The 25,927-nt window shown below is 59.2% G+C and overlaps 4 protein-coding genes across 7 annotated transcripts; all 4 read left to right on the top strand.

Annotated features, from left to right (window-relative positions):
• Nucleotides 1-296: 296 nt before the first annotated feature.
• On the top strand, nt 297-4,437 carry ZNF580 (zinc finger protein 580). 2 transcript variants are annotated; one of them, XR_005009649.1, is made up of 2 exons: nt 297-343; nt 1,098-1,252. XR_005009649.1 is itself a non-coding variant. In XM_036747596.1 (2 exons), the coding sequence occupies exon 2, from the start codon at nt 3,382-3,384 to the stop codon at nt 3,853-3,855; it is 474 nt and encodes a 157-aa protein (XP_036603491.1). In that variant the 5' UTR covers nt 300-343; nt 3,305-3,381; the 3' UTR covers nt 3,856-4,437. The 2 variants fall into 2 exon arrangements, 1 of the variants encoding a protein (XP_036603491.1); XM_036747596.1 differs by lacking the exon at nt 1,098-1,252 and adding an exon at nt 3,305-4,437 and having other exon boundaries at nt 300-343.
• Nucleotides 4,438-4,630: 193 nt separating this feature from the next.
• Nucleotides 4,631-6,496, top strand: ZNF581 (zinc finger protein 581). The gene is made up of 2 exons (XM_036747595.1): nt 4,631-4,707; nt 5,390-6,496. Exon 2 carries the CDS (start codon nt 5,443-5,445, stop codon nt 5,974-5,976), a length of 534 nt encoding a protein of 177 aa, XP_036603490.1. The 5' UTR covers nt 4,631-4,707; nt 5,390-5,442; the 3' UTR covers nt 5,977-6,496.
• A 1,308-nt stretch (nt 6,497-7,804) lies between these two features.
• On the top strand, nt 7,805-12,145 carry CCDC106 (coiled-coil domain containing 106). 2 transcript variants are annotated; one of them, XM_036747593.1, is made up of 6 exons: nt 7,805-7,882; nt 8,330-8,405; nt 8,574-8,684; nt 8,770-8,946; nt 9,066-9,275; nt 10,438-12,145. In XM_036747593.1, exons 2-6 carry the CDS (start codon nt 8,375-8,377, stop codon nt 10,752-10,754), a joined length of 846 nt encoding a protein of 281 aa, XP_036603488.1. In that variant the 5' UTR covers nt 7,805-7,882; nt 8,330-8,374; the 3' UTR covers nt 10,755-12,145. The 2 variants fall into 2 exon arrangements, with proteins under 2 accessions (XP_036603488.1, XP_036603489.1); XM_036747594.1 differs by lacking the exon at nt 7,805-7,882 and having other exon boundaries at nt 8,319-8,405.
• A 999-nt stretch (nt 12,146-13,144) lies between these two features.
• U2AF2 (U2 small nuclear RNA auxiliary factor 2) lies at nt 13,145-25,104 on the top strand. Of its 2 annotated transcripts, none has more exons than XM_036747591.1 (12): nt 13,145-13,274; nt 17,209-17,344; nt 19,638-19,682; nt 19,944-20,047; nt 20,252-20,403; nt 21,510-21,626; nt 21,930-22,068; nt 23,504-23,583; nt 23,694-23,816; nt 24,025-24,123; nt 24,386-24,634; nt 24,745-25,104. In XM_036747591.1, exons 1-12 carry the CDS (start codon nt 13,226-13,228, stop codon nt 24,877-24,879), a joined length of 1,428 nt encoding a protein of 475 aa, XP_036603486.1. In that variant the 5' UTR covers nt 13,145-13,225; the 3' UTR covers nt 24,880-25,104. The 2 variants fall into 2 exon arrangements, with proteins under 2 accessions (XP_036603486.1, XP_036603487.1); XM_036747592.1 differs by having other exon boundaries at nt 13,146-13,274; nt 24,025-24,111.
• Nucleotides 25,105-25,927: the final 823 nt, after the last annotated feature.

Genomic DNA, 25,927 nt, shown 5'->3' with positions numbered 1-25,927 from the left:
AGCCCCCCTTAGGAAACGTCAAGCACGGGTGCACAAAAGTGAAGCAGCCCCTTCCCTCCGGGAACTTCCCGTCTATTGGGGGCCTCATCTGTAAAACGACGAGGGAGAGGAACTTGGGCCGGTCTCCGAGCGCACTCCGAGCATCCTCGTCCTGGCGTCGGCCCAGGCGGGTCTCAGTGCCAGGCGGGGGTGAGGCACCCCCTCATCTCTAAGCCTAAGAAGCCCCGGAATCTTCCTCCGGGGGCGGCGGTTTCCGACCGGAGCGCTTTCTGGGAGGGCTCCGAAGTGTCCGGCCGCCTGATTTCCCCTCCAGCAGCGGAGCCTCTAGAAGCAGCTGCGTCGGGTATGGGCCAGGGAAAAGCTGGGAGGGGGGCGGGGGTGTCGGAGGCCGAGCGACCCACCCCCCCACCTAGGGGAGCATAGAGAGGAGAGAGTGGGGCTAGAAGGGGGCGGGGTGGAGGATAGAGAGGAGGAGGGATGGAGGGGGGGGCGGGGTGGAGGATAGAGAGGAGAAGGGATAGAGAGGAGGGGGGCGGGGTGGAGGATAGAGAGGAGAAGGGATGGAGAGGAGGGGGGCGGGGTGGAGGATAGAGAAGAGAGGTGGGGAAGGAGAGGGGGGCGGGGTGGAGGATAGAGGCTGGGCGGGGCAAAGACCTTGCTAGGTGTGAGCTGGGACGCTCGGCTGTCCTCCTACGGGAGAGGAGCAGGGCTTTGGATTCCAGTAGAGTGCGGGGCGCGAGGGGCGGGGGGGGGGAGATGGAGAGGGAAGAGGACACTCGGCGGAGGGCCAGGGCGGGGCTGAGAGACCCTCCCTCTAGGATGAGCGCCTCTCCTGCCCTCCAAAAACTAGGGGCTGAGTGGAGGGGGAGGGCGGGAAGATGTCAGACCATGAACTCCAGGGCCTGTTTGAGGCGGGAGGAGGCTCTTTGGGTTGGTGGATCAGGGAAGGCTTCTTGGAGGAGGCGACCTGTGAGCTAAGTAAGCTCTGAAGGAAGTGTGGGACTTGAGCAGGGGAAGGAGAGTCGAGGGGTCATAGGGTCATGGGTAGAGCTAGGAGGGGCCTTAGGGTCAGCTAGTCCAACACCCTCATTTTGCAGATGAGCTGAGTTCAGTGAGGTTACATGACTTCCTTGAAGACGCTGATGAGAAGTAACACCTTCGGGATTCAAAAACACATCCTGTGCCTCCCAGATTTTTGCCCATTGCACCTTGCCCAGTCCATGCTAGGCACAGAGCGCCAGAATGACAGTTCCCTGAAGGCAAGGACTCTTGTTTTTGTCCTTATGCCCAGCACCAGCATGTAGCAGACTGCTTGGTACATAAGTACTTAATAAGGTGTCGGATTGATTTTGAGGGAGGGGTTGACATGAAAGCAAATCAGAAATCAGACCAGACATGACGGACGTTGGGAGAAGGTACCAGTTGCCAAATTCAGCCGGAGTATACAGGATGTGAGGGCAGCTAAACTGAAGTGAGGCTGGAGAGCCAACTTGGATCCAAGGGAGCCTTGAATGCCAGGATTAGGAGTTTCTATTTGACCCTCCAGGTCCTGGATAGCCACTGAAGTGTTTTTAATAGAGGAATGATGTGACCACAGCTGCACATTCAGAAAGCAGAGTGAATGAAAGAGCATTTATTAAGTACTTACCATGTTCCCAGGTAATGTGGCTACAGTGTATACAGGCTGAGACATTCCCTGCCCTCAAAGAGCTTATATTCAAATGGAAAGAGCAGCCCATTTGGAATCTGAAGGCCTGTCTTGGCCACTTACTGGTTGTGGGACCTGAGGCCGATCATATTCTGGAGCTCAGTTTCCACCTCTGTAAAATGAAAGGATGGGACCAGATCTCTAAGGCCTTCCATCTTTAAGTCTTAATGTTCTTCTAAGATGACCTGGAGAGTGTGTGGAATTAGATGGAAAAGCTTAGAAGTGTTTGCTGTTAAGCAAATTGCCTTGCGTTTAACAAATACTTGTTGACTGACTCCCAAATAGGTTCTCCCACGTTCACAGTGGACCTGGGGGACATCCCACTTCTTGGACAGTTTCATTACAGTGGCTTCCTGCCCGGTGCTAGGCCCAGGACCCACTCCAGGAAGGGGCAATCCAGTGGATTCTACTCCCAGCTCCCTTTGTGGTCCTGGGGGCAGATGGGAAAGAGGGAGACAGTGGAGGAGAGGAGTCAGTGGTGAAGTTCAGTCATTCCAGCTCTTGGCTCTGTTGAGGATGGAGAGAGTGTGCAGAAAAATGAGGCCTCTAGAAAAGGGAGAATGGGGTATCAGAAGAGGAGATAGGGAGACCCTGGAGAGGGAAATGGGGAGAGACCACCTGAGGAGGCCTTATAGTTGTGAATTAGGGGAGAAAAATCCTGGGGGGTGGGAAGCATTTAGCTTGGAAGACCTTGTAGGAGCTGAGTGGTCATTTGGGCAACAGAAGGGTATCAGAGTTAGGGAGACTCTTTAGATAGGGAGACAATGGAGTTAGAGGGACATAGGATGGGGGAACCCAAGGGAAAGCAGGCCAGATCCACCCAAACAGAACTAGAATGGAATGGAGGTGGGCAGGACCCAAGTTGTGGAGGGGCTGAGAGAGCCAGGGTTTGAGTAGAATAGTGTGGGGCTCTATGGGCAGAAGAACCCAATTTGAAGGGAGGGCAAAGGAACGGACTTGAATATGGTAGCTGCTCTGTAGTCATTGGGTGACCTTGGGCCATGTCGGGCTTCAGTTTCCTTCCTTGCTATCTGGGCCCATCCAGCTATCTCCTGGCCCCTCCACTTAGCAAGGGCAATCCTCACACCTTGGCATATATAGCCCATCCTGGAGATGGGCTACAACAGAAAAGGGTTTGTGATGAGTGAGACTTCATCCCTGCTGGCAGAGACGTGCACTGGGAGTTTGGAAGGGACATAGCAGAAACCCTAGGAAAGAAAAACATGGTCAGTTTGGGCAGGGGTGTGCAGAGAGCTGAGTTGTCCTGACTAGCCAGAGTAGGTGGTGCTTAGGGACAGAGAGCTGCCCTTAGGGCCCAAGGGAAGCTCCATGACAGCACAGAGAAAGGCACCAGGAGGGGCTCGTGCTCTGCTGGTGGGTGACTGCCCTTAGGGGTGATGGGGAGCCATGGAGTCTTCCTGAGCAGAGCACCTATGCAGTCAGTTGAGGGTGGAAGGGACGAAGCTCTTGGGGCATGTAGGATGGATGGAAAAGAGAGCAGGGGCCAGGAGGGAGGCCGGAGTAATGGGAGTTCAGGCAGAGGGGGTCTGGGGAGGTGTTAACCCCTTCCCTATTGTCTTCTGTTGGTCCTGGCAGGCCTCCCCGGCGGCGCCAGCCCTCTGTCCTGATGCAGCTGCTGCCCCCAGCACCCCTCATCCTCCCTGGAGAAGGCCATGGACGCCCCTCCTTCGAAGGCAGCCTCTTTTCCCAAAGCGGAACCTTCAGCCTCTCCGGTGTCACCTTGCCCCAGGCTGGGCCGGTACCTGCTCATTGATGCCAATGGGGTCCCTTACACGTATACCGTGCTGATGGAGGATGAGGCGCCCCGGGCAGGCCCCAAGGGGGAGGCAGCCAGAGGCGAGCTTGGCCCTGGCTGCACCACCGTGGCCTCTCGAAAGGGCTTCGGCTGCCCAGAGTGTGGCCGGGTCTTTGAGAGCCCCTTCAGACTGCAGAGCCACAGGATTTCCCACTCGGAGCTCAAGCCTTTCGTTTGCGGGGCCTGCGGGAAGGCCTTCAAGCGCTCCAGCCACCTGTCCCGCCACCGCGCCATGCACCAGCCCGGAGGCAGCCGGTGCCACGCATGCCCCCTGTGCCCACGGCGCTTCCACGATTCCGGAGAGCTGGCGCAGCATTTCAGGGGCCACTAGGTGGTGAGGGGAGCGTCGTGCAGAGCCTGCCTGGGCTTAGACTGGCCGGCAGGCAGCCCATAACACCAGATTGGGAGACGGAGGAGGACCTGGGTTCGAATGCCGGCAGCTGTGACCGGTGCTAATTCCAGGTGTCTTTTTCCTGGCTCCTGCAACAGGGGTCGGGCGGAGGCGGTGGGAGTAGATGCTCAGATCTGAGCACGTGGGAGACCCTCCCTCCTCAGGCTCCAGAGACACCGGGGAGGGAGGCCCCTGGCCGGCCTTAGATACAGGGCTAGGAAGGGCTTGGGGGTCCCCCCCCCCGCGCAGCGCCAGCTGGGTGAGCGGCCCTCGGAGCCAGGCCCCTGGGCCGTTTGTGGAGAATTTGGCCGGAGCAGGATTAGAATCCTGGACCCTAGGGGCTTGCGGTGGGGCCCCGACCCGCTCCTTGTTGTCTGAGCCTCAGTTTCTTGCCCTGTCACTTAAGGAGTTGGAGACGAGATCTCTAAGCACCCCGAATCCCCTTGAGGTGGGGGGACGCAATCCTGGATTCCTGGGTTTGTATCTCTTTCCTTTCAATAAACGCTCCTGGATCTGATGTCATTCACTTGTGGGCGGGACTAAGGCGCGCGTGCGCACGACTGCGGGGTTGGGGAGGGGGAACCCTCCCGGGTACTCGGAACCTTCCTCCCGTGGACACGGCTTCCGGCCGGAGCTCTTCCGGCAGCCCGCGCCCCGCCCCCTCGCTTGCTCCCTCCCGCCGCCCCCCTCGTCCATCCGCGCCCCCTCCCATCCCCCCCGACGCCGCCAGACCCGGGGGGCGGGGGCGGCCAGGTCTGGACCTCGGACCCCGGCCTTGAGCTGCTCCACCGAGTAGGGCGCCGGGCATCGAGAGGGCGGGCGGGGCTAGAGGGGCCAATGGAGGGGAATGGAGGGAGCCGGGTGGGGTAGAGAGGGGCGTGGCTAGGGAGGGCTGGGGGAGGGGAGCCCTGGGGGCATAGAGGGGGCGTGACTAGGAAGCCCTGGGGGTGGAGGGGGCGGGGCTATGGAGCCCTGGGGGTGGAGGGGCGGGGCAAGGGAGCCCTGGGGGTGGAGGGGCGGGGCAAGGGAGCCCTGGGGGTGGAGGGGGCGGGGCAAACATTGGGATCGCCTGGGCAGGTGGGGGCACCTACTAGAGAGAGACCGAAGCCCACCTCGGGTTGGAAGGGGGCGGGGCAGGGAGGGTACGGAGCGCTCGGGGAGGGGTGATAGAGAGGCCCCTGAGGGGGGAAGCTGGAGTTGAAGTTCCACCTGGGCTCCCCCGACAGGACGTGTGAGGTCTCGGGTCCCATGTCCTCATCTGTAAAGTCAGGGGCGCTGGGGCTGGCCATCCAGCTTGAGCTCTCTGCTGGGGAGGGGGTCCGACAATGGGGCTAGATGAGGGAGGTGAGTGCTGACCTGGAGAGCCGGGGGGCCAGGGCCAGCCTGACTGGACTTCGAAGAAGAGATGGGGACCCTGAATGGGGCGTGAGAGTGGGATCTTGGGCTGACACGGGTGGCCATTCTCTCTCTGCAGGCCCGCCTCGCGGCCCCCTCTCCCAGCCCTTCCCATCTACGTGGGCGGTGGCCATGGAACCGCCCCCTCCCCAGGCGTCCCCCTCCCCAGAGCCAGGCCCCTCGTCGACTCCCGAGGCTCCAGGACAACCACCCCGGCTCGGCCGCTACCTCCTCATTGACACGCAGGGTGTCCCCTACACGGTGCTGGTGGAAGAGGAAGCCGCGGCTCCCGCAGGAGAGGTGTCTGCAGGGTCAACCTCCCGAAAATGCTACAGCTGCCCCGTGTGCTCGCGGGTCTTTGAGTACTTGTCCTACCTGCAGAGGCACAGCGTCTCGCACTCAGAGCTCAAGCCCTTCGTCTGCGCCGTCTGTGGGAAAGCCTTCAAGCGAGCTAGCCACCTGGCCCGCCACCGCTCCACACACCGGGTGGGGGGCGGCCGACCACACGCGTGTCCCCTGTGTCCCCGACGCTTTCGAGATGCGGGGGAGCTGGCCCAGCATAGCCGAGTACACTCGGGTGAGCGCCCCTTCCAGTGCCCTCACTGCCCTCGACGATTCAGTGAGAGAAACACCTTGCAGAGACACACTCGGAGAAAGCACCCGTGACCAGGCTGGGGAAGGCCCTTACCAGGGGAAGGACCAGAGAGCTGTGCCCCACACGCTCCCCTCCAGCTTCAGGGACGTGGGCTAGGCCCCGAGAGCCTGGATCTGCCCTCCAAGCTCTTGGCTAGGCATGGCTCTGGGCTTGGGTTTCCTCCTCTCTGAAATGAGGGGGTCGGACCAAGATTGACAGAGCTCTAACGTGTTTGTACCACTGACACTCAGATGTACCTCCCCAGCCTCAGAGGCCCCTCTCCAAGGCCGTGGCCAGCCCTTCCTGCCCCAGAGGGAGCTCTTGGTGCAGAGCTTGAACCTGACTTTTCACGGCCATTTCTGGAGTGTCTTACAAGCTAGGGGAGCCTCAACTCCACCCCCACCTAGGGAAGCACTGGGCTGCGGTAGCTGGGGATCCCCTCGAACTGGCCCTGGTGGGAGGAGATGGGATTCTCCTCTGTCTTGTAGGGCAGGTGTTGTGGAGGGGCACCCCCCCTCCCCCGCTGCAAACCAATGAGCAGAATAAATGCAAAGTGAGTTTTCAGTGAGGAGCCTCAAGATTGGTGTTTGAGAATAGTGTGCTGTCCCCAAATGCCGCTGGCTGCTCCTCTGGTCCTTCCGTCCAGGAAGGGCGGGGCCACCTCAGCATCCAGGATTTGGGTGTGGAGCCCCCCCTTCTTCCTGGATAAGACTGCTAGAGCGGAACACTGAGGTCTCAGCATCAGTTCTAGGGCTCCAGCCTCGTGTTCGGGTAACATTGCATCTTCGGTGGCAGTTTGGTGCTGGCTCTGGGAGCTGAAGCTGCCTTAACATGGTAGTGGGCTCTGCTTTGGGGGACCGCTATTGGGTAGGGCATCATGGAACTGTGGGAGAGCTGGGTTCAAAACTGCACCCCCCCACCCAGATAGTCACATCTCCGTATTTTGGAATAAAAGAACACGAACGTGCATTTATTAACTGCCCCCTGCGTGTCAGGCACAGTGCCAAGCTCGGGGTATGCAGATTTACGGCAAGGCGGGGTCTGGAGGGCCCAGGGATAATCTCCTTCCAGGACCGGCCCCTGCGCTGAGCTGGTCACGGGGACGACCGTGGGCGAGGAGCCGCCTCCGTCCGGAGGGGCTTTAGGTCACATTGGATGAGAGCACCTCCGCTCAGCAAGAGCGGGGTAGGGGGACCTCGCCTGGAGGTGGGGGGGTAGGGTGGGGCAGTGTAAGGCACTGCCCCTGGAGTTGTGGGTTCGAATCTGCGGGGAGGCGAGTGTGCACCCCCCGTGACCTTGCCGCGAGTCCCTTCCGCTTTCTGGGCCTCAGTTTCCTCCTCTGTAAAAAGAGCGAGGTTGGGCAGCTTCCGCCAAAACCCTACTTGGTGAAAGGGGTGGAGGGGGATGGAACAAACCCTCTACGTTTCACAAAGTCCCGGAATTTTCCCGCGGCCCCCGGCGTACCGCCCCCCGCCCTTTTCCCGGTCCCTCCCCAGCCCTTTCCCGAGGTTGCAGCTTCAGGAATTTGAAGAGGGTCCCTGCCCGCTCAGGCGCCGTGGCTGCTAAGAAGGGGGGGGTGGGGTGGGGTGGTGCTTTGGTGCGGAGGCCGCCAGGGCCCGTCACACAAGTGCGCAACTCGTTCCGTGGCGCAAGATCCTCCCCCGCCTTCGTGTCTCCCGTGGCGCCCCACGCGGGCCCGGCCCCGGCCCGCCCCCAGGTCCGAATCAGGACTCTAGCCTCTGGGCACGCCTGGCTGGCTCCGCCTGGTGCGGGGGCGTGCTCGCGCTCCGCTCGCGCGAGGCGAGGAGGGCGGTGTGGCGTGGGCTGGGTGGGGGGAGCTTGCCTCCGCCCCCCGTGCCGGTGGCACTTTGCAGACGCTCCCCGGAGCTGGGCATGGGCGCCGCCGCTGCTCCCCGGGCTGGAGTCCGCGCCGCGCGGGTGGGTGAGCGCGGGACCGTGGGCGGGGAGCGGGGGGTGTCTAAGGAGCAGGGGAGAACGGTCGGATCTCAGGCCCAGCCCTGGGCCCCTACCCCGCTGCGAGCCCGGGGCCCCCCGTGGGACAAAGGGCGGGGGCGGTGGGGACGCCCCACGCGGGACGCGCCCCTTCCCCTCCCCCACCACGGCGCATGCGCCAGCGGCTTCCGTCCCATCGGACAATGGGGGGGGGGTCGGAGGTCCACGCGTGTGCGGGGGAGGGTTACGTGGGGCGCCCGAGCTGCGGGGGAGGAGGGATGCCTGGGTGGCGTGGGGGCTGTCCCGGGCCCAGGCCCATCGCGCCGCCCCTTCCCCGGTCCCGGGTGCCCCAGGCCGTGCCCCCCTCCAGGGGCTCCGCCCCTTCCCCCAGCCCCACCTCCGCAGCTCACCTGTGGCAGGTCTTTCCTCCAGTGCGCCTGAGGCGCCGGGACGCCGGGGTCCGGCCGAGTCTACGTCATGAACGAGAGAAACAGCCGGAGGCGGACAAGTGAGCAGCCCTGCCCCCCACCTTCTCTCCGGGGCCCCCACCGCCTGCGCCAAGGGGAGGGCTGGGAGGCACCTGGACCCCCAGGTTGGGGGGTGGGGGAGGGCGGTCCCGGGACCCTTGGAGTAAGGGAGATTTCTATCTCCCACCCACCTTCCCTTTCCCTTCCAGTGAAGAAGGATGAGGAGAGCTTTGAGATCTCAATCCCGTTCAACGAGACCCCTCCTCTAGAGTCACCCCAGATCTTCTACGGCCTGAGTCCTCCCCAGGGCAGCTTTGAGGGTGAGCCTTAGGGCTGGGGGAGGGGGACTGGGGAGCAGCTTGGAGATGCTCGCCTTCCTCACTCTCCTCGGGCCCTCCCCCTCAGAGCCCCCGGAGCCCACGTCCCCCACTCTGGCGCTGATGAACAGTGTGAAAACTCAGCTTCACATGGCCCTGGAGAGGAACTCTTGGCTTCAGAAGAGGATCGAGGACCTGGAGGAAGAGCGGGATTTCCTTCGCTGTCAGCTGGACAAGTTCATCTCGTCAGCCCGCATGGATGCAGGTAGCGGCTGGGCTAGGGCAGCTGGAGGGAAGGAGGCCAGAGGCTGAGCTGGCCCCTCCGCCCTCCCGCCTGCCCCTTCAGGGAGCCGTCTCTCTCCCTGTCCCTTTTCCCATCTCCAGAGGACCACTGTCGTGGGAAGCCCGGCCCCCGGCGGGCAGAGGGTGCGGATGGCCGGGGCGGAGGGGAGGCCTCAGACCCCGAGTCGGCGGCCTCATCCCTTAGTGGGGGCTCTGACGAGGGGGGTTCTGCTGAGAGGAAGCGCCAGAAACAGAAGGGGGCTGCCAGCCGGAGGAGATTCGGGAAGCCCAAGGCCCGGGAGAGGCAGAGGGGTCAGTGTCAAGGGCAATGGTGGGATATGGGCAGGGGATGGGGCAGTGGATTGGGTTTTCGGTTGGGTGTGTGTCTCTCCTCTCTGAGAACCCCAGCATCTGGCTGTCCAGCCCCCTGTCTTTTCTGACCCCGAGGCGACTAGTTGGCACAGGGAATAGAGTGCTGGGCCTAGGGTAGGGAAGACCTGACCCCAAATCCTGCCTCAGAAATGTATGACCTTGGCTAAGTCACTTATTTGCCTCAGTTTCCTCAACTGTAAAATGGGAATAGGGTAGTGAGGCTTAAAGCACTTAGCAAAGAGCCTGGGATATAATAAGTAGGTGCTTAATAAATGCTTGTTCCCTTCACCCCCTAGGTTGCAGGACCGTAGCATGTGGCCAATCCAGTACCTGTGCCCTCAGAGACCCTGGCTCCTAGCTAAGCAACCTCCCCCCAGAGTTGTCAGGGATCCCAGTATGGGGCAGTCTGCTTTGCTCCCCCCCACCCCTCCAGCAAGGATGCCCCCACAGGCAGCCAGGATGGCACTGGCAAGGAGGCTGCAACCCAGTGAGATTCCCTTGAACCTCCTCATGCTCTCAGACTCTGCCTTCCATCTGTGCTTAGCCATTAGCCCTAGAGGCCTCCTGATGAATTTGAAGGCTCCATGTTTGGGAATCAGGAAGCCTGGGTTCAAGTCCTGGCACTGTCCCTGACTCATGAGAGGTGACCTCAAGGGTACACTCAGAGCCTAGAGACCACCTCAGATACTTTGGAGTTGTATGATCAGCTCTCTCGTCTGTAACATGGGTACAAAAATCCCTCCCTTCCCAGAGCTTTGTAGCCTTTCAGGGTTCTTACAGTATGTTGGGCAGGAGAGGCAGGATGGGGTGGTGGAGAGAGCCAGGCCAACCTCTCAGGGGGCTAGGGGGATATGTGTAAGTAGGTGATTTGCACCAGGCGAGAGAGGTGTTTCTAACCTGCTGATGTCACAGTTCTGGTTGTTTAGGCCACCCCCTGCCCCAGCCTCCCACTTTGGGGAGGACACAGAGGGCCAAGCAGCAGACCCAAGATCTGAGGCCAAGCCATTCCTGGGGCGGGGGATCACCAAGTGAGGGTGGGCAGTTGGGCTCAGTCCCCGTATCTCTGGGGCTCTCACTGGCTCTGCCTTTCCCTGGCCTACAGTGAAGGATGCTGACGGGGTTCTGTGCCGCTACAAGAAGATCTTAGGCACCTTTCAGAAGCTGAAGAGCATGTCCAGGGCTTTTGAGCACCACCGAGTGGACCGGAACACAGTGGCCTTGACCACGCCGATTGCCGAGCTGCTCATTGTGGCGCCTGAGAAGCTGGCCGAGGTGGGCGAGTTTGACCCATCCAAGGAGAGGCTGCTGGAATACTCCCGCCGTTGCTTCCTGGCGCTGGATGACGAGACACTGAAGAAGGTACAGGCGCTCAAGAAGAGCAAGCTGCTGCTGCCCATCACGTACCGCTTCAAGCGGTGATCCTGATTTCCTGCCCCTCAGATTCTCCCCAAGCCAGCTGCCACCTGTCACCTGCCTTCTCTCTCTCCCACCCTGCATCAGCCTTGTGGTCCTTAGGCCTGGATGCCCGAGCCAGCTGGGGCCATCACCTGCCCCTTCGTGGAGTCAACCCAGTGGCATTTCTTCTTCATGGCCCATCACACTTCTGCCTAGACCCCCCTCACCCCCCACCAGCTGTCGGCCTTCACGTGGGGAAACCTGCTGGCTGCCTTCTCTTCCCATGATGGCTGCTTCAAGCGGCCCCTCATACATCCCACTAAGTGACTGCTTCCAGAAGCAGGTTCAAGCGACAATCCTGTTCCCTGTGCTCTTGAGGTGGCCTCCAGAGGTTGTAGTTGGCTTGTATCCTGTGCTCTAATGGGCCTCCTGGCCCATTTCACACCAGGAAACCGCTTACGTCCCACGGTGGTTCTCCTATCGATGTCTGAGCCAACTGATGTGTTATTTGCCATTGCACCTTGCCCAGCCAGTCTCCCTTAATGGTGGCCCTCCAGGACCCCCACAGGTGCTCAGCTCTTGGGTGGGGTCCTGCCCCTCCCCTTTTCTGTCCCTTCCAGCAGCACCCCTGCAGTGGTTGGGTGCGTGTGCAGGCTCGTGCATGCACGTGAGTGGTGTGTTTACATGTGGCTTCAGGTGGAAGTGGGTGGGCTTCCTGTCTCATCCCTTGCTATCCTCTGGTGGAGCCTGTGTGGAGGCAGGGCGGCAGTGTATATGTGTGTATATATTTACTGAACTACTCCCCCTGTAGCCTTCCATGATATCAGCCTGTTGCCCACCCCATTGCCCTGGCCTGGCTTACTTTATTCCAGTTCAGATCTCCTCCTCCAAACCTAGAGCCTAGGGAGTTTCCGCAGGGATTCTCCGAGGGGCCAGGCACCCGTTGCATTTGGAGACGGGTCAAGGGAGCAGTTGAAAGAACCATTGATGGGGAGTGTGGAGGCCCGGCTTCTCACCCCACTCTGGGCATGACTCACTTCCCTTCCCTTCTCTAGGTCTGTTTCCTTCTCTGTAAAATAAGGGAGTTAAATGCGATACTGTCTAAGGTGGTGGGGAGACCTTGGATGGGTCCTTTCCAGTCTGGGTCTCTCTTTCTTTCCTTCCTTGTAAACGTGGAGCAGACGGACTAGGTGCTCTCATTAGGTCACCGTGTGACTTCGAGCAGGTCTGTCCCGATGGGGCTCGGACTCTGCGGCTGATGACCGGTCCTCCCCTCCCTGCCTTCCTAGGAGAGGGAGGGTGGGCGACGGGGCCAGGGAGTGCCCCCTCCTTTGGGCACCAGCCCCCGGGCCGGGACCAACAAAAATGAAGTATTCAGAGTTTAAATTAAAAGTTAACCAGCAGATTTGGAATAACCTTGGCCTTGGTTCTGGCTGTGGGGGGGGCTGACACTGGGCAGGGGGTGGCGCGGTGAACCAGACCAAGAGATGGCCGGGAGACGAGTGGAACAGCCCGCGCTCTCTCCACGTCCCTACTCCGGGGTGCGCTTTGCCCGTCCCGAGGCTACGGCGCAGGCGCGACTCTGGTTGGCCTGCCGTTTCTAAGGCGACGGCAAAAGGAAGGAGAACGCGCTAAAAGTCTTACTGGTCCCGGACCAGTCGGCTTTAGAGGGATGAAGTGCGCGTGCGTACTCGCGAGTGAAGGTGGAGACAAGGGAGGAGTAGCCTTCGCCCTCTCTCCCCATTGGTTGGCAGCACTTTGCGCTTGCGCAGTAGCCCCGACTCTGTCCATCCGCTCCGGCGCAGGCGTAGCTTAGGTACGGCTCGACCTCGCGGGGTGGCCCGCACAGGCGCACAAAGGCTCCGCCCCCGGCCAAGCTCCACGGCGGCACGGCCTTCCGCGGCCTACCAGTCGGCGCCCTCGGCCCCTCTCACGAGCCGCGCCCCAAGCCGGAAGAAGTCGAAACGCAGGGAGCCGGGAGGGGGTAGACGGAGGTGCGCCTCTGGAAAGAGCCGAGGTCGGGCCCGAGTGCCTCCGGAAACAGCCGAAAGCCGGAGGAGGCCGCGCGGTCGCCGGGGCCAACAAGGGAACACGAAGTGCCCGTCTGCGTTCGACCTCCAGGGCAAACTCGAGGCTAGTCCAGCAGGGCCTCTGCGGCCTCGCGGACCGGGACAGGAAGGGGCGCCTCCCGGTCAGAACCCAGGAGCCGCTGAGGCAGAGGCCGCGCGGTCTGTTCGGGCTGAGAGAAGCGGGGCGGGGGCCGGAAGCGGCCGAAGCGTTCCGGAAAAAGCCGAAGCGACTCGTGCCCCTCCTGGAGCGAGTAGGAGGCGGGGCCGGGGGCGGAGCCTGCGCGGGGGCCGGAAGCGGGCGAGGCGGGCGCCGGAAGTGGGCGAGGCGGCGCCGAGGGCAGGCGAGGCAGGCCAGGCCGGGCCAGGCGGGGGGGACGGGACGGGGGAGAAGGCGAGAGCGCGGGCCGCGGCCGGCCGCCCCTCAGCATGTCCGACTTCGACGAGTTTGAGCGGCAGCTCAACGAGAACAAGCAGGGTGAGTCCCGGCCTCAGCGGCCCTACTGGCCCCCGTCGCTCCCCCCTTTCCTTCCCTCCCTCCGGTTCCTTCTCCTCTCGGCCCGCGCGGCAGCCTCCCCCTCCCCCTCCCGGTCCGGCGCCCCACGTGACCCACGCGCGCCTCCCGCCGCTCCACGTGACCGCGCCTTGCACGTGACCGCCGCGCGCGGCCGCCGGCCTTGGGCCCACGCGGCTCGGGGGGCCTTGGCTGAGACCCGGGGCTTTGGCTGGTGCCAGAACTGACCAAGGCGGGGGGCCCCCCCCAAGTTCCTGACCAGCCCCGCGCCCTCCTCGCTCACTGCTGCCCACTTCCGCTTCCGGTGGCGGCCCGTTCCTCCTCCACGCCCCCTTTGTTCCCAAAATGGCCGCGGCGGGGGCTTCCCCCCCCACGTGGAGGGGCTATTCGTGAGCTGGGCCCGGGCCGACCCCTGTGGCCCGCGCCGGCCCACAGCTCTGGCTCTTGACCCTTCCCATCTGGAAGCCCCTTACGCTCTAGGGGCTGGTGGTCCTTCAAGGTCTCTTGGAGCTTCCAACAGGGCAAAAGTCTCGGGACCACGACCCTACGGTCGCCCCGGCCTGCGGCGGGGGGCTCGGCCAAGAATCCTAACCTGTTACTGGAACGGGGGACCGGCATCCCGTGTTTGGAGATCCCCGTCGGCCCCAGAGGAATGTGTGGGGAAGGTCGAGTTCGTTTTCGGCTTTGTCTGGACTCCCCTCCCCTTCCCCAGGGGATGCTTTGACGGCTTCGCCTGGGGCTGTTCTCCGGAGATGAGTCCAGGGGCGATTTAAGGTTTTGTGCCCCCCCTCCCCCAAACGTACATTTTCTTAGCACGTGGAGTATCTAGCAAGTGTGAGAGGAGCCTGGCCGGTTCCCCATCCCCGTATTTCCCTTTCTTCTCCTGGTCGTATTCCCTTTAGATCGTGCCCTTTCTTGATCCTCAAGGCCTGGTGTGTTTGACCTGTTGGCCTTTTTCTTCAGGGCTTTCTTTCCATCACAGGCGATTGGGAGAGATTTCTTCTGCTCCTGTATGTAACAGCCAGCTCCACCTGTCTACTCTCTTCTCTAGACTTTTTGTTCTTTCTCCAGAAATCCCTGAAGTGTTGGGTGGGTCCCTTCTTATCTGAACTCCTTCCCGTGTTTATTCTTTTTCTAAAGCAGGCTAAAGTTAGGGTCTCTTTTTCTGAGGCTTGGTGTCTCCTTCACCTCTACTGATAAAACCTCTACCTACCCCCCCATAATTTTTCTAAACTAGCCCTTCTTTAGGGGTTCACTTGTGTATCTCTTTCCACACTTGAACAGTCTCTACAAACCTTAGGAAGGAGGAAACATCCCCAGAAAGGAGAAGGAAAGGCTCTCTCAGGTCTCAGAGGGAGCCACGGACACAGAACAGAGTTGAATCCAACTCTGGGCGACAAGTTCAAAGTTCTTTCAATCACAGAGATGAGAGAAACTGGGGCCTAGGGAAGCCAAGGGATTTGTCTACGGTAGTCTAATAGGCAGTCATGAGGCAGAACGGGAAATGGACCCAAATACTCAGAAGCCCTAAGAAAGGTCTCAAATTGAGCAGGGTGTGGAACTATGCCAAACCTCCCTGTCTGTGGTTCTGGAACCCTACTGACCCAGTTCTCTGGGGCCAGGATCTGGAAGGACTAGGACTCCTTCCTCCCCTGCTTTTTCTGTCTCAGTTCACAGGTTCCTTCAGCTGGGCCTCACATCTCCCCTGTGGCCCCAGCCTCGTGGTTCTGTTTTTCCACCCCCAGCATCACTCGCTTCTAGTTTCTGGGACTAGCGATCAAGGCATGTTCCTCCAGTTGTGTTTTCGAGAGAGGAGAATCTGCTGTCTGGAGAATGGCAGAGACATATCTGAGATTATACAGCAAATCCAGTTTGGAGCTGGAATGTCAGTTCAGTGGCCTCGTTCAGGAAGAAATGTGTTTCACAAGAGGGAAAGGCCCAGGTTGGAGCCCTGGTTCTACTGCTCACTTGCTGTGTGACCTTGGGCAAGCGATGGCTCCTTTCTGAGCCTTGTTTCTCTTTTTTCTTCATGAGGGAGATGGACTAGTTGATATCTAGCGCCTTTTCCAAATTTGACATTCCCTAGGAGGACAGGATCTTTCTAGACTTGTCAAGTTCATCGCCTTACATTGAGAGAGGAGCAGACAAGGACTTTGCCAAGGTCACCCAGTTAAATGGGCCCAAGACTTGAACCCAGGGCTCCTTTGTTCCAGCCAATTATCCTTAGTGATGTGGAATCGGCGTCAGAATCGGAAATGGTGTTTAACCATTCTGGCCCCTGATTTCAGAAGGCGTGAACTCCTATCCCTTTGGGGCCTGGGATGGTCTGCAGTAAGTAGTTGTCTTAGATCAGTTCAGGGATCTGCTTTCCCTAGTTGAGCTTGTGAGCCCAGGGTTCCTGTCTCCACGACCAAGCTCCATCTTTCTGATGTACTAGGGTGGAGGTGGGTGTCCACCAGTGAATCCCCTCCAGAGAAGAGATGAGAATCAGGAGAAGAACCTGGCTGAGAAAAAAAAGTCTAGCCACCTGTAAGGGAGTAAGATCAAGTTTTGGATCAGAAGGGAGGTGGGGCTGGGCCCATTTAGGGTCCTGGATTCCTGAAGGGAAGAGGTAGTTTGATTTGGCAGTGGGCACTCATCTCCTTGGGAGACCCTATACTCTGATTTAGGTGGGATCCTTGAATGCCTCAGTAAGCATCTGTGGCTGTCTCTGTCTCCATGGCCCTCTCCTCAGTTCAAATTAAATGCAGAAGCACCTTTTGAACAGCTACAAGATGATGAGGGTGCTGAAGATGGGGTGGGGAATGAAGGGTGCACATGTTGGGGGGAGGATCTGCCATCTGCCTGCCCCCCTCCCCCAGGCCAGGCTCTTCTTGCTAGTAGCCACCAGTGTATCCTGGCATTGTGAGCTCCTTCCTTGACTGTCTGGTGAGAACTCTTGCTACGTGTGAATGTCTGGCCACATCTGCTCTGCTCCCAGTTTCCCTCCCTGCCATGGATCACTTGGCAGCATCCCTTCTTGGTACTTGGGGAGGGAGGTGCCTGGAGGACATGAGTCCTTTTAGACAACAGTAAGATGTCAGCCTAGAAACTGGTTCTAGTCCTGCCCCTGTCCTTCTGTGTGATCACTTGTATTTCCCTCCTGATCCCTCCCAAAATGGGAAAATGGGCCTAGGATGGAAGGAGGCCCTGGTCCAAGAGTTGGGCAGTCTGGGCTTCTGCAGTGAATCTTCTCTGATAGTATCACCTTCTATAAATCCCTCTCCTTTCTCATCTGACAAAGATGTATTTTAGACTTGAACACCCTTGAGACTTTCCTGGTTCTGATGGTCTTGATCAGTATTCTGAGGAACAGACAGGTAGCATGGCATCTCCTACATGAAGAATCCACAAGGGGCTGCTTCTCCCCAAGGAAGCGGGAGTCCTTAGATGGGGGCGGTTGGGTTTCAGATCTTTTCTGGTCTCAGGCAGAGAAGGGGGTGGCTGAGGAAAGCTGAGCCACCTCAGTAGAGGCAGCTTCTGTATTATTCACACTCAGGTAGTGGCTGGTCCCAGAGGTTGAGTTTCTCCCCCTCAGGGATATTGGATCTTGCCTTGAACCTTGGGAGAATGGTAGCAGGGTGGTGGGTTGGGGTGGGGTGAGACGGACAAACTCCAGGAGATTCTGAATTCTTGTCCCTTGCTCCTAGCCGCGCTTGCCAGGACCCGAGCTGTCTTGCCTTCTAACCCCCACTTAGGAGTCCAGCCATGTGTGTCCCTTTGACCCCACTTGTCCCCCCCCCCCCCCAGGCCTCTGGGCAGTCTTGCTGCCTGACATGCAGATGAGGTGAAGGAGAGCTGAGTTCTCCAGTCCAGCTCCTATCTCTCAGCTCCTTCTCTTACCTCTCCCAACTCTCAGAACGAGACAAGGAGAATCGTCATCGTAAGCGCAGCCATAGCCGGAGCCGCAGCCGAGACCGGAAGCGGCGGAGTCGTAGCCGAGATCGCCGCAACCGTGACCAGCGAAGTGCTTCTCGGGACCGGAGGCGGCGCAGGTACCAGGGGCTCCCCAGTACCTGTGGGTAGGGGCTTTGTCCTTTCTGTGTGCCTGTGTGGCTCTGGAAGGAAATGCAGAGTTTGGGGATTGTTGGGGTGTTTACCTCTGTCCCTGGACATGAAGAGGTTCAACTAAGTCTGTCCAAAAAGATTAAATGAGCAAGTTGAGTCAGATGATTGGGTTTGAAAATTCAGTTTAATCAGTATGAGATGGGGGAGTCAGGAAGAAAATTGGAGGGGCTTCGATGCCTCCAAACTCAACATAAGGAAGACCCTGGTAACCAACCCAGCGAGTGTGATTATAAGGCCACGTCGAGATCCCGGATGCCCCTTTAATCAGTGTGGCCCCAGGCCCCTCTTGGGCGATCCCTGGGAAGTTTTTACTTCTCTCTGATCTAAAGTCACCTCTTTGCAACATGGCCCCATTGCGCCTGATTCTGCCCCTTGGGGCCAAGGTAGTCATGCCTGGTTTTTCCATGTGATGGTGCTCATGTCCCTTCTGGCTCCCATTAATCTGCACTGCTCCTCTCCAGTGCCCGATGGTTGTTGGGCACTAGCCTCTGGTTGTTTACTGTCCTGGGCACCCTGGTGTTGGGCTGCAGCATCGTGTTCCATGCTGGTCACGGTGTGATAGGAGGGCCCAGACCAGCTTGATGGGGCCTGAAACATCCATGGGGCTGGCTCCCTCCGATTTTTTTGTGTGCTTATGGTCACCTAGTTTTTGGCACAGAGGAGGAAGGGAGGCTGAGGAGAGAGCTCTGGATTGGGAGGCAGGGCAAGGTTCAGGTCCTACCTCTGCTGCTTGTTGACTCAGAGGACACCTGGCCTAACCTCTCTGGCTCTTGGAATGAGGGTGTTAGACTAGGTGACCCTACTGTTCTTTTGTGACTCAAACATCCTATGACTTCTGAGGATGATTAGATGGGAGGGTCAGCTAGGGGGCACCATAGTGGACAGAGCCAGGAAGGTGACCTCACTTCTGAGTTCAGATCTAGCCTCAGACACTTCCTAGCTAGGGGACCCATCTGTCAAGTGAGCTGGAGAAGGAAATGGCAAACCAGCACAATGTGTGCCAAGGCAACCCCAGACAGGATCCCCAGGAATCAGACCCAACTAAACAGTAGTAACCAAAGACTTGCTTCATTCGGATCCCGAGGGCAGAACACAAGGGAGAAAGTTGCAGAGAGATTTGGGTCTAATCAATCACCAGGTACTTCTCTAGTGGTTACTTTGTGCCAGGCACACTCTCTGCCAACAATTGCAGTGTACCCAGGGGCTGGGGCAGTGCAATTGGCTGGTCTGCCTGAGGGGGAATGTGCTGCTGCCACCTTGGGTCTGGGGGGGAGGGGGTTTCCATCTTCAGAAGCATGCCAGCTTCTAGGAGACTGGGGCTCTGGGACCATCAGCAAACAAGCTAGCAGGCACAAGGCCTGTGGTCCTGCCCTCAAGGCATTCTTTTGGGTGAGATTACATGGTTACCTGTTAGATCTCAGAAAATATTGACACAGCAAATAGAGTTCCTGGGGAGGAGGAGGAAGAAAGGCACCCCCCCCCCCCCCCATGGAGAAGGTAGAGTTGGAGCTGGGCTTTGTCAGGACCCAGGGAGTGCATTTAGCTATAAAGGAAAGCATGGGAGATTCCCTGATAGCAGGTGGGCTGGGCTGTGAAGGCCCACATGGCCTTCTCGGGCCTTTCTACCTTGGAGATTTGGCTTCTTGGTCACAGAGTTGGTCAGCAAGCATTTATTAAGCACCTGTTGTATTCTAGGCACTGTGCTAGGCCCTGGGGATGAATAGCAGAAAGTGACTCTTGGATGAGAACATTCATGTGTTCCATTAGGGGTTTGCTTCTGCTTCTGTTTCTTGGGATCTCTAGTGTTTGGGGCTAAGGAGAAAACTCATTTTCTCAAAGAAACATTCTTTATAACTTGATTTCTTCTTGTCCACCTGGTATTCTTTGACCCTCTGGAGGTTCCTCCTCTCTCTTCCCTTCTAATTATTTCTTCTCCTCTTCCCTTTTTTCTCTTCTAGCCATCTTCAAGCCTGGGGAAATGTCCAAATTGCGGGGTGGGGGACAGGGAGGGGGCTTTATCCCAGCACATCTGCCCAAACCCTGTACTCACAAGAAAGGTTTCGCCTGCTCCTTGTTTCTCTTTTTCCTGTTTGGGATTGAGGAAGGGGTGGGAGCTTGTTTGTCCTGAGCTCAGAGGGGCTCTGGGATATGGTGGGTGGGGGCAAAGGAGAGAGGAGGCTCTCCAGCTGCTCCTCCCCACACCTCTCCCTCCCCCCCCAGCAAACCTTTGACCAGAGCTGCTAAAGAGGAACACGGTGGAGTAATGTGAGCCTCTCCCCCTCCTTCCTTTCCCCAATGTCCATCCCCCACCCCTTCCCTGGCCCCCTATTTCCATGAGCATTGGGGTGGAAATGTTCCCAGGGCTGGGTCCCCATCTCCCACATCCCCCTCCTTCCCTTTTGAGAAAACTGAGTTACCTGTGGTGGGAAGGGCTGGGTTGGGGAACTGGAGAATAGATCCATTCTGGGCTAAACTGAAGTACTCCTCCTCCCCACCCCACTTGGCCCTTGCCTCCCCTCTCCCCAGTCGATCTCCTCGTCATGAGAAGAAAAAGAAGATTCGAAAATACTGGGATGTCCCACCACCTGGCTTTGAGCACATCACCCCCATGCAATACAAAGCGATGCAAGGTGGGTGGGTGTGGCATCCTCCCTGGGTGCACCCAGTTTGGGGGGGGGCAGGATGTTGGGGGTGTCCTTCTGGGGGAGGTGGTCAGTGGGGTTGAGGTGGGGTGGGGAGTTGAAGATAGAGAAGTGGGGGGGGTGGCGAGTTTGGAAGGAGTAGATTAGGTCTTGTATGGCACAAACTAAACCTGGTTCTGTCTCTGCTGTCAGCTGCCGGTCAGATTCCAGCCACCGCCCTACTTCCAACCATGACACCTGATGGCCTGGCAGTGACTCCCACACCTGTGCCTGTGGTTGGGAGCCAGATGACCCGGCAGGCCCGTCGACTCTATGTTGGCAACATCCCTTTTGGCATCACAGAGGTACTGCCCCTCCCTCCTTCCCTCTCCCCTTCTTTCCCCCCCAACTCCCTGCAATCCACACGGGTCAGACCCTCCCCCCCCGGCCCCCTTCCACTGCAGACGGATGATGGCGCTGTTCCAGGGGCCGGGGGGTGGCCCTCCTTTCCTCCCTCCCCTTCCCTCCCTCCACCTCCCTTACCCTGGGAGTACACATGTGCACCTACTGGAGAGAGGGACAGAGACTCACGCACGCCGTCTCCCCGCCCCCGGTTTTTCTCTTGTTCTCTGGCGCCGTCTCTTCCCCTGCGTTCCCTCCCGTCGTTGCAGTTTTTTTTGGCCCCGTTCCCCATCCCGCATCCCTCTCCCCCCCCTTTCCCTCCGCCCCAAGAATCCCCAGATCAAAGAGTTGTTTCCATTTCTCTTTAAAGTGAAAATTGTGGGGCTGAGATCCCTCGTAGCAATTTTGCTACCGTCGTCCAAGGCAAGTAAGGGCCATTCTGGCTTTTCTCAAACCTGCGCTTTTTGCTACATTTGATAAACTAGCCCCCGGAATCCAGGGCCAGGCCCCTCCACATCACTCTTCTCTCCCTCCCCCTCCCCATCCTCTCCCTCCTCCTCTCTCTGTCCCTGTCTGCTCTCGTGCTCGCCCTCATGCCCCCCTGCTGCTCACGCTCCTCCATTGACCTGGGGCGTGTTGGCCCCCTCTTCGGCGGTGCCCCTGCTCTGCCCTGCTCTTCCTCCTCCTCCTCCTTCCCAACATCATCTGTCCCACTCCTCCTGGCACTTCCTGCCCTCTTTTGTCTTTTTATACTGTCCGCGATTTCTTCTCTTTCCCTTTTGTTTCTTCTGTTTTCTCCCTCTCTCACGTTTCTGTACTCTTGGGCTTTCTCTTTGGGGCCTCGAGTATTTCCTTTCTCTGTAACCCTTTCCCGCTTCTCTTTTTGCCTCCTACCTTTCTCTTACGGTTTCCTATCTTTCCCTTCAAATCCCAAATCTCCCCATCTCCCCATTCTCCCCTCCCACTCCCTTCCCCCTTCCCTCCCCCCACTCCGTGTCTCCCTCTCTCACCCCACCCCTCCTCTCTCCACCTCCCCCGCCCCCCCCCCTTCTCTCCTCTCCCCCTGCAGGAAGCCATGATGGATTTCTTCAACGCCCAGATGCGCCTGGGGGGGCTTACCCAGGCCCCTGGCAACCCCGTCTTGGCCGTGCAGATTAACCAGGATAAGAACTTTGCCTTCCTAGAGGTGAGCTGGAGTGGGGAACCAAGAGGCTGCAGGGTGTTTTGAAGGGGCTGCTCTGAAGTCCAGTTCAATCCCCAACTCCCTGGGAGCAAACCATGGCCAAGTCTGTTTTCCCCCAATTGGGTGATTTCGGAACTCCTCTGCGCTTGTCACAGTCTCCGCTTCCAGCTCTGCTGCTAACTTGTTCGGCCTCATGTGGCTCTCTTTCTCTTGCCTGGCCTCTGTCTTGCCAATGAACAGTGAGATGGGGAGGGCATTGTAATTAGCTTCAGATAGTCCAAGGCACTGCATTTTTCTTTCTTTCAGTTCCGATCGGTGGATGAGACGACTCAGGCCATGGCCTTTGATGGCATCATCTTCCAGGGCCAATCACTCAAGATCCGAAGGCCCCATGACTACCAGCCACTGCCTGGCATGTCCGAAAACCCCTCTGTCTACGTGCCCGGTGAGGGAGCCCTAAGTCTGAACCCTTCCTGCCGTGGTAATCCCCAGTTACGGCTCCTTTGGAGAGCCTTGGAGTCTGGGTGGACCTTGAGCTCAGTAAGAGTGGGTGAGGGGCTGCCCCAGTCATCATAATCAATTGTTGGTCCAAGGCCTCATGTCCAGAGCCCAGGGCAAGAGTCTTGCTTTAGCCACCTTGCATCTGGAAGGAACCCAGCCCAGTTCTGGGGACCGTGTTTTAGAACCAAGCTGGCCAGTAAGTATCCAGAGGCCATTGAGGTGAGCTAGTCCAGAGGCAGGACACCTAAGGAAGGACTGGCTGAAGAAGGAACTTGGTGACGAGAAAGAATATTTGGGGAAAGGCGGAGGCAGAAGGCATTTCCTTCTGCCCTTGTGTGTTTTCAGGGCTCCACAGGGGAGCGCTGGGGCAGAGGGCACATCATTCAGCCTGGGCAAGCCTCCTGGGATATTGTAGAGAGGGATTCTTTGCTGGCAGGTCAGGGCCTGGGCTCACACACTCGCAGTGGAATTTCCTTCTTGCTCTTTCTCCTAACTTGGGGATCTTATCTGAAGAATGAGATCTCACTGGTAGTCTGTCAAATCAAGTCTTTGCTGAGCCTGAGCCTGAGCGGGTTGAGGAAATCCTGCACACCAAATGCTGGGATCTGGGTTCGGGTTTGCATCCTGGCACTGGGCCTTGATGTGCGCAGAAGTTGTTTGGACCACTGGTGCAAGCCTCATTTTTACGTCTTCTGCCAGAGCCTTGAGCTTGGGGGCCCTGTCTGCTCTGCTGCTCTCAGGAGCGACCTTAAGCAAGCTCTTAGTTTTTCCTTTGTGAAATAAGGAGGTTGGAATTGACAGACAGTCTCCCAATACCTCTCACCAGAAAGTCAGAAAAAGTCAATTTAAAAGTGTCCTCTTGGAGGGAGTCATGTCCAGCAAGGACCTTCTGGCTCCAAAGCCAGTGATTCTCCCTTTATCTTTGGTTCTAGAAAACCTTAGATTCTTAAATTGGTTTCTTTGGCCTCGGCCCGCTCCTTCTCACATCTTAAGGTTGGGTGGCTGGAGGGAGGTATTGACTGCCATGATTGCCATTTCTGGGCTGGTCTCAGACACGTCCCTCACCTGGCCCTTTTTGTTGGGGGTTGGCCGACTCGGGACATGGGGCAGGTGCTTTGATTTTGGGGCCTTGGTCCCTGTGTGACAGAAAGTTGGTGTTTGAACCAGGTCCTTAATGTTCATGGTGCGGATGTTAGCATCCAGATTCTTGGCATCTTGCGGGTTAGTTTCTGATGCTGTTCCTGGGTCTTTGTTCTCCAGGTCACTTGGAGTGGAAGGTGGGATTGGGGGCGGGTGGACCCCAAGTAACTGTATCTCCTTGGTCCCTTGGAGGCCAAAGCAGCTTCCAGCTGAAGGGATGCCCGTCTCCATTCCTGCAGGTGTCGTGTCCACCGTGGTCCCAGATTCTGCTCACAAGCTGTTCATTGGGGGACTCCCCAACTACCTGAATGACGATCAGGTAACCACCTGCCAACTTCCCCTGTCACCTGCTTGTCCTCTTGCTTTCCCTCCCCTGACTCGCTCCATTTCGACCCCGCCCGCCCGCCACCCCCCACTTCTCCACCGCAGGTAAAGGAGCTGCTGACTTCATTCGGGCCGCTCAAAGCCTTTAACCTGGTGAAAGACAGCGCCACCGGCCTCTCCAAGGGCTACGCCTTCTGTGAGTACGTGGACATCAACGTCACCGATCAGGTGAGTCTCCCTGAGGACCTCTGTCGGTGGTCCCTGCGTGCTTGGGCTAAGGGTGTCGGGGAGGGTTGGCCAGCCCCCCGGGATGGGTGGGGAATGGCCCTTCTGCCCCTGCCCCCGCTCCGGTCTGGGGTAGGGGGAGGTTGGGGAATTTGGCCCCTGATCCACACTCCCCCCACGCCCGCCCCACCCCCACCCCCACCCCCTGCAGGCCATCGCGGGGCTCAACGGGATGCAACTGGGGGATAAGAAGCTACTGGTACAGAGGGCTAGTGTGGGAGCCAAGAACGCCACGCTGGTGAGCCCTTCGGCACGTCATCTTCCATTGGCTAGGGGGCCCTGGGGGGTGGCAGGGGGGTGGGACTGGGCTGGGAGGAGCCGAGTGTTCAGGCAGGCCAGGCAGAGGGGTGGCCAGCAGCCTGGGGGTGGGGGGGGGCAGCATCCCACTGGGCTGTGGAGTCTAGGAGCAGAGCGGGAGGAGGAGGAGGGTCAGCTAGAGCAGTGCTGGCGGGCAGGGGTCGGTGGCTCCGAGGCCCTCGGCCTGACACCATCCTCCCCGTGGCCCCCAACAGAGCACGATAAACCAGACGCCGGTGACGCTGCAGGTCCCGGGCCTGATGAGCTCGCAGGTGCAGATGGGTGGCCACCCCACGGAGGTGCTGTGCCTCATGAACATGGTGCTCCCCGAGGAGCTGCTGGACGACGAGGAGTACGAGGAGATCGTGGAGGACGTCCGGGATGAGTGCAGCAAGTACGGGGTGGTCAAGTCCATTGAGATCCCCCGGCCAGTGGACGGTGTGGAGGTCCCCGGCTGCGGCAAGGTTAGGAGGAGCCCCTGTGGGCCGCGCAGCCGCTGTTGCCCCCTCTGGGGCTCGGGCCAGGGTGGGGGACGGGCCCCCGGCCTCAGCTCCTCTGCTCCCTCTCTCCCCAGATCTTCGTGGAGTTCACGTCTGTGTTCGACTGTCAGAAGGCGATGCAGGGCCTGACAGGCCGCAAGTTCGCCAACAGAGTGGTTGTCACAAAGTACTGCGACCCTGACTCCTACCATCGCCGGGACTTCTGGTAGAAGCAGCTGGGGAGGGGGGCCGGGTCAGGGGGCCGGAGCTGGCTGGGGGACCCCCCATCCCTTCCCCCTCACTCGGTCCTGGCCAGGAGAGGAGGAAGAGGCACCCCGGAGGCCGAAGGCTGGGGGCTGAAGCTCTGGGCAGGGAGGGGCTGGGGTGCGGACACACACAATACACACACAATACACAACAGACACACACACACTGGGGGATGGGGGATGGGGGAGGGCACTGGGGGGGTGGGGTGGGCCCCCCTCCTCCCCTCGCGGTAGCAACATAGCGTGTTTATATTTTACGGCCAAAACTTTTTTCAATTTTGTTCTCCTGACCCTCGCCCTCCGCCCGCCCAGGACCATAATGCCCTTCTTCCCGCCCCCCCCCCCACCTGGGATCCTGCCCTCTTCCCGTGATGGTTTCTTATGTAGTAGAGATGTTGTTTCCGCCCCGCCCCCTCCCGTCCTCCCCTCCCCCCCTGGCAGTTTCATATTTGCTAAAGACGAATTTGCTCATTAAACATTTTGTTGTATTTTACTTTATGGCGCGTCCGGTGTGGACTCGAATGTATTTGCGCGTCGGCCCCTCCCCCCACGTGGGCCCCCTCATCCCCCCATCACACCTGACGGCCAGGTGTGGTGACGTCACCCGGGACGCACATTACGTTCTCCAGGACCACCGGATACTACCCCGCCGACCCCCCACCTCACCTGTGTAAAGTGGGCGGATGAGGGCGGGGGAGGCTGCTCTGGGCTTAGGGGGGCTCGAAAGGCGGTGCCTGGCCGCCTCAGTGTCCCCATCTGTAAAAGGGAGACTTCCCCGCCTCAGGCCAATTCCCGAGGGTGGGGCGGAGGGCCCTGCCGGACCCTGGCCGTGTCCACGTTCCCCGCATCTAGGAGGGGCGGTCTGTGCGTGTGCGTGAGCCACTCCTTCCCGCTCCAGCCCCGTTTGCCCCGCAGTGACGGGCGAGCTGGGGCCTCCCCAGATCCTCGCTCAGCTTCTGGCCCCGCCCTGAGCGCGCGGCGCTCTAGCGCGTCTGCTCTCGGTGGTTGGGGC

This window comes from Trichosurus vulpecula, chromosome 2 (genome assembly GCF_011100635.1).
Source record: "Trichosurus vulpecula isolate mTriVul1 chromosome 2, mTriVul1.pri, whole genome shotgun sequence".
NCBI classification, from domain to species: Eukaryota; Metazoa; Chordata; class Mammalia; order Diprotodontia; family Phalangeridae; genus Trichosurus; species Trichosurus vulpecula.
Note: the sequence above shows the minus strand (reverse complement) of the source record. Positions and strands in the feature narration are given on the sequence as shown.

Coding starts and splice junctions, on each gene's coding strand:
- ZNF580 (XM_036747596.1), top strand. CDS start 3,382: ATGGACGCCCCTCCTTCGAAGGCAGCCTCTTTTCCCAAAGCGGAACCT.
- ZNF581 (XM_036747595.1), top strand. CDS start 5,443: ATGGAACCGCCCCCTCCCCAGGCGTCCCCCTCCCCAGAGCCAGGCCCC.
- CCDC106 (XM_036747593.1), top strand. CDS start 8,375: ATGAACGAGAGAAACAGCCGGAGGCGGACAA. Junction 8,685..8,769: donor TCCCCAGGGCAGCTTTGAGG/GTGAGCCTTAGG, acceptor CCTCCCCCTCAG/AGCCCCCGGAGCCCACGTCC. Junction 8,947..9,065: donor GTCAGCCCGCATGGATGCAG/GTAGCGGCTGGG, acceptor TCCCATCTCCAG/AGGACCACTGTCGTGGGAAG.
- U2AF2 (XM_036747591.1), top strand. CDS start 13,226: ATGTCCGACTTCGACGAGTTTGAGCGGCAGCTCAACGAGAACAAGCAG. Junction 20,048..20,251: donor GCAATACAAAGCGATGCAAG/GTGGGTGGGTGT, acceptor CTCTGCTGTCAG/CTGCCGGTCAGATTCCAGCC. Junction 24,635..24,744: donor AGGTCCCCGGCTGCGGCAAG/GTTAGGAGGAGC, acceptor CTCTCTCCCCAG/ATCTTCGTGGAGTTCACGTC.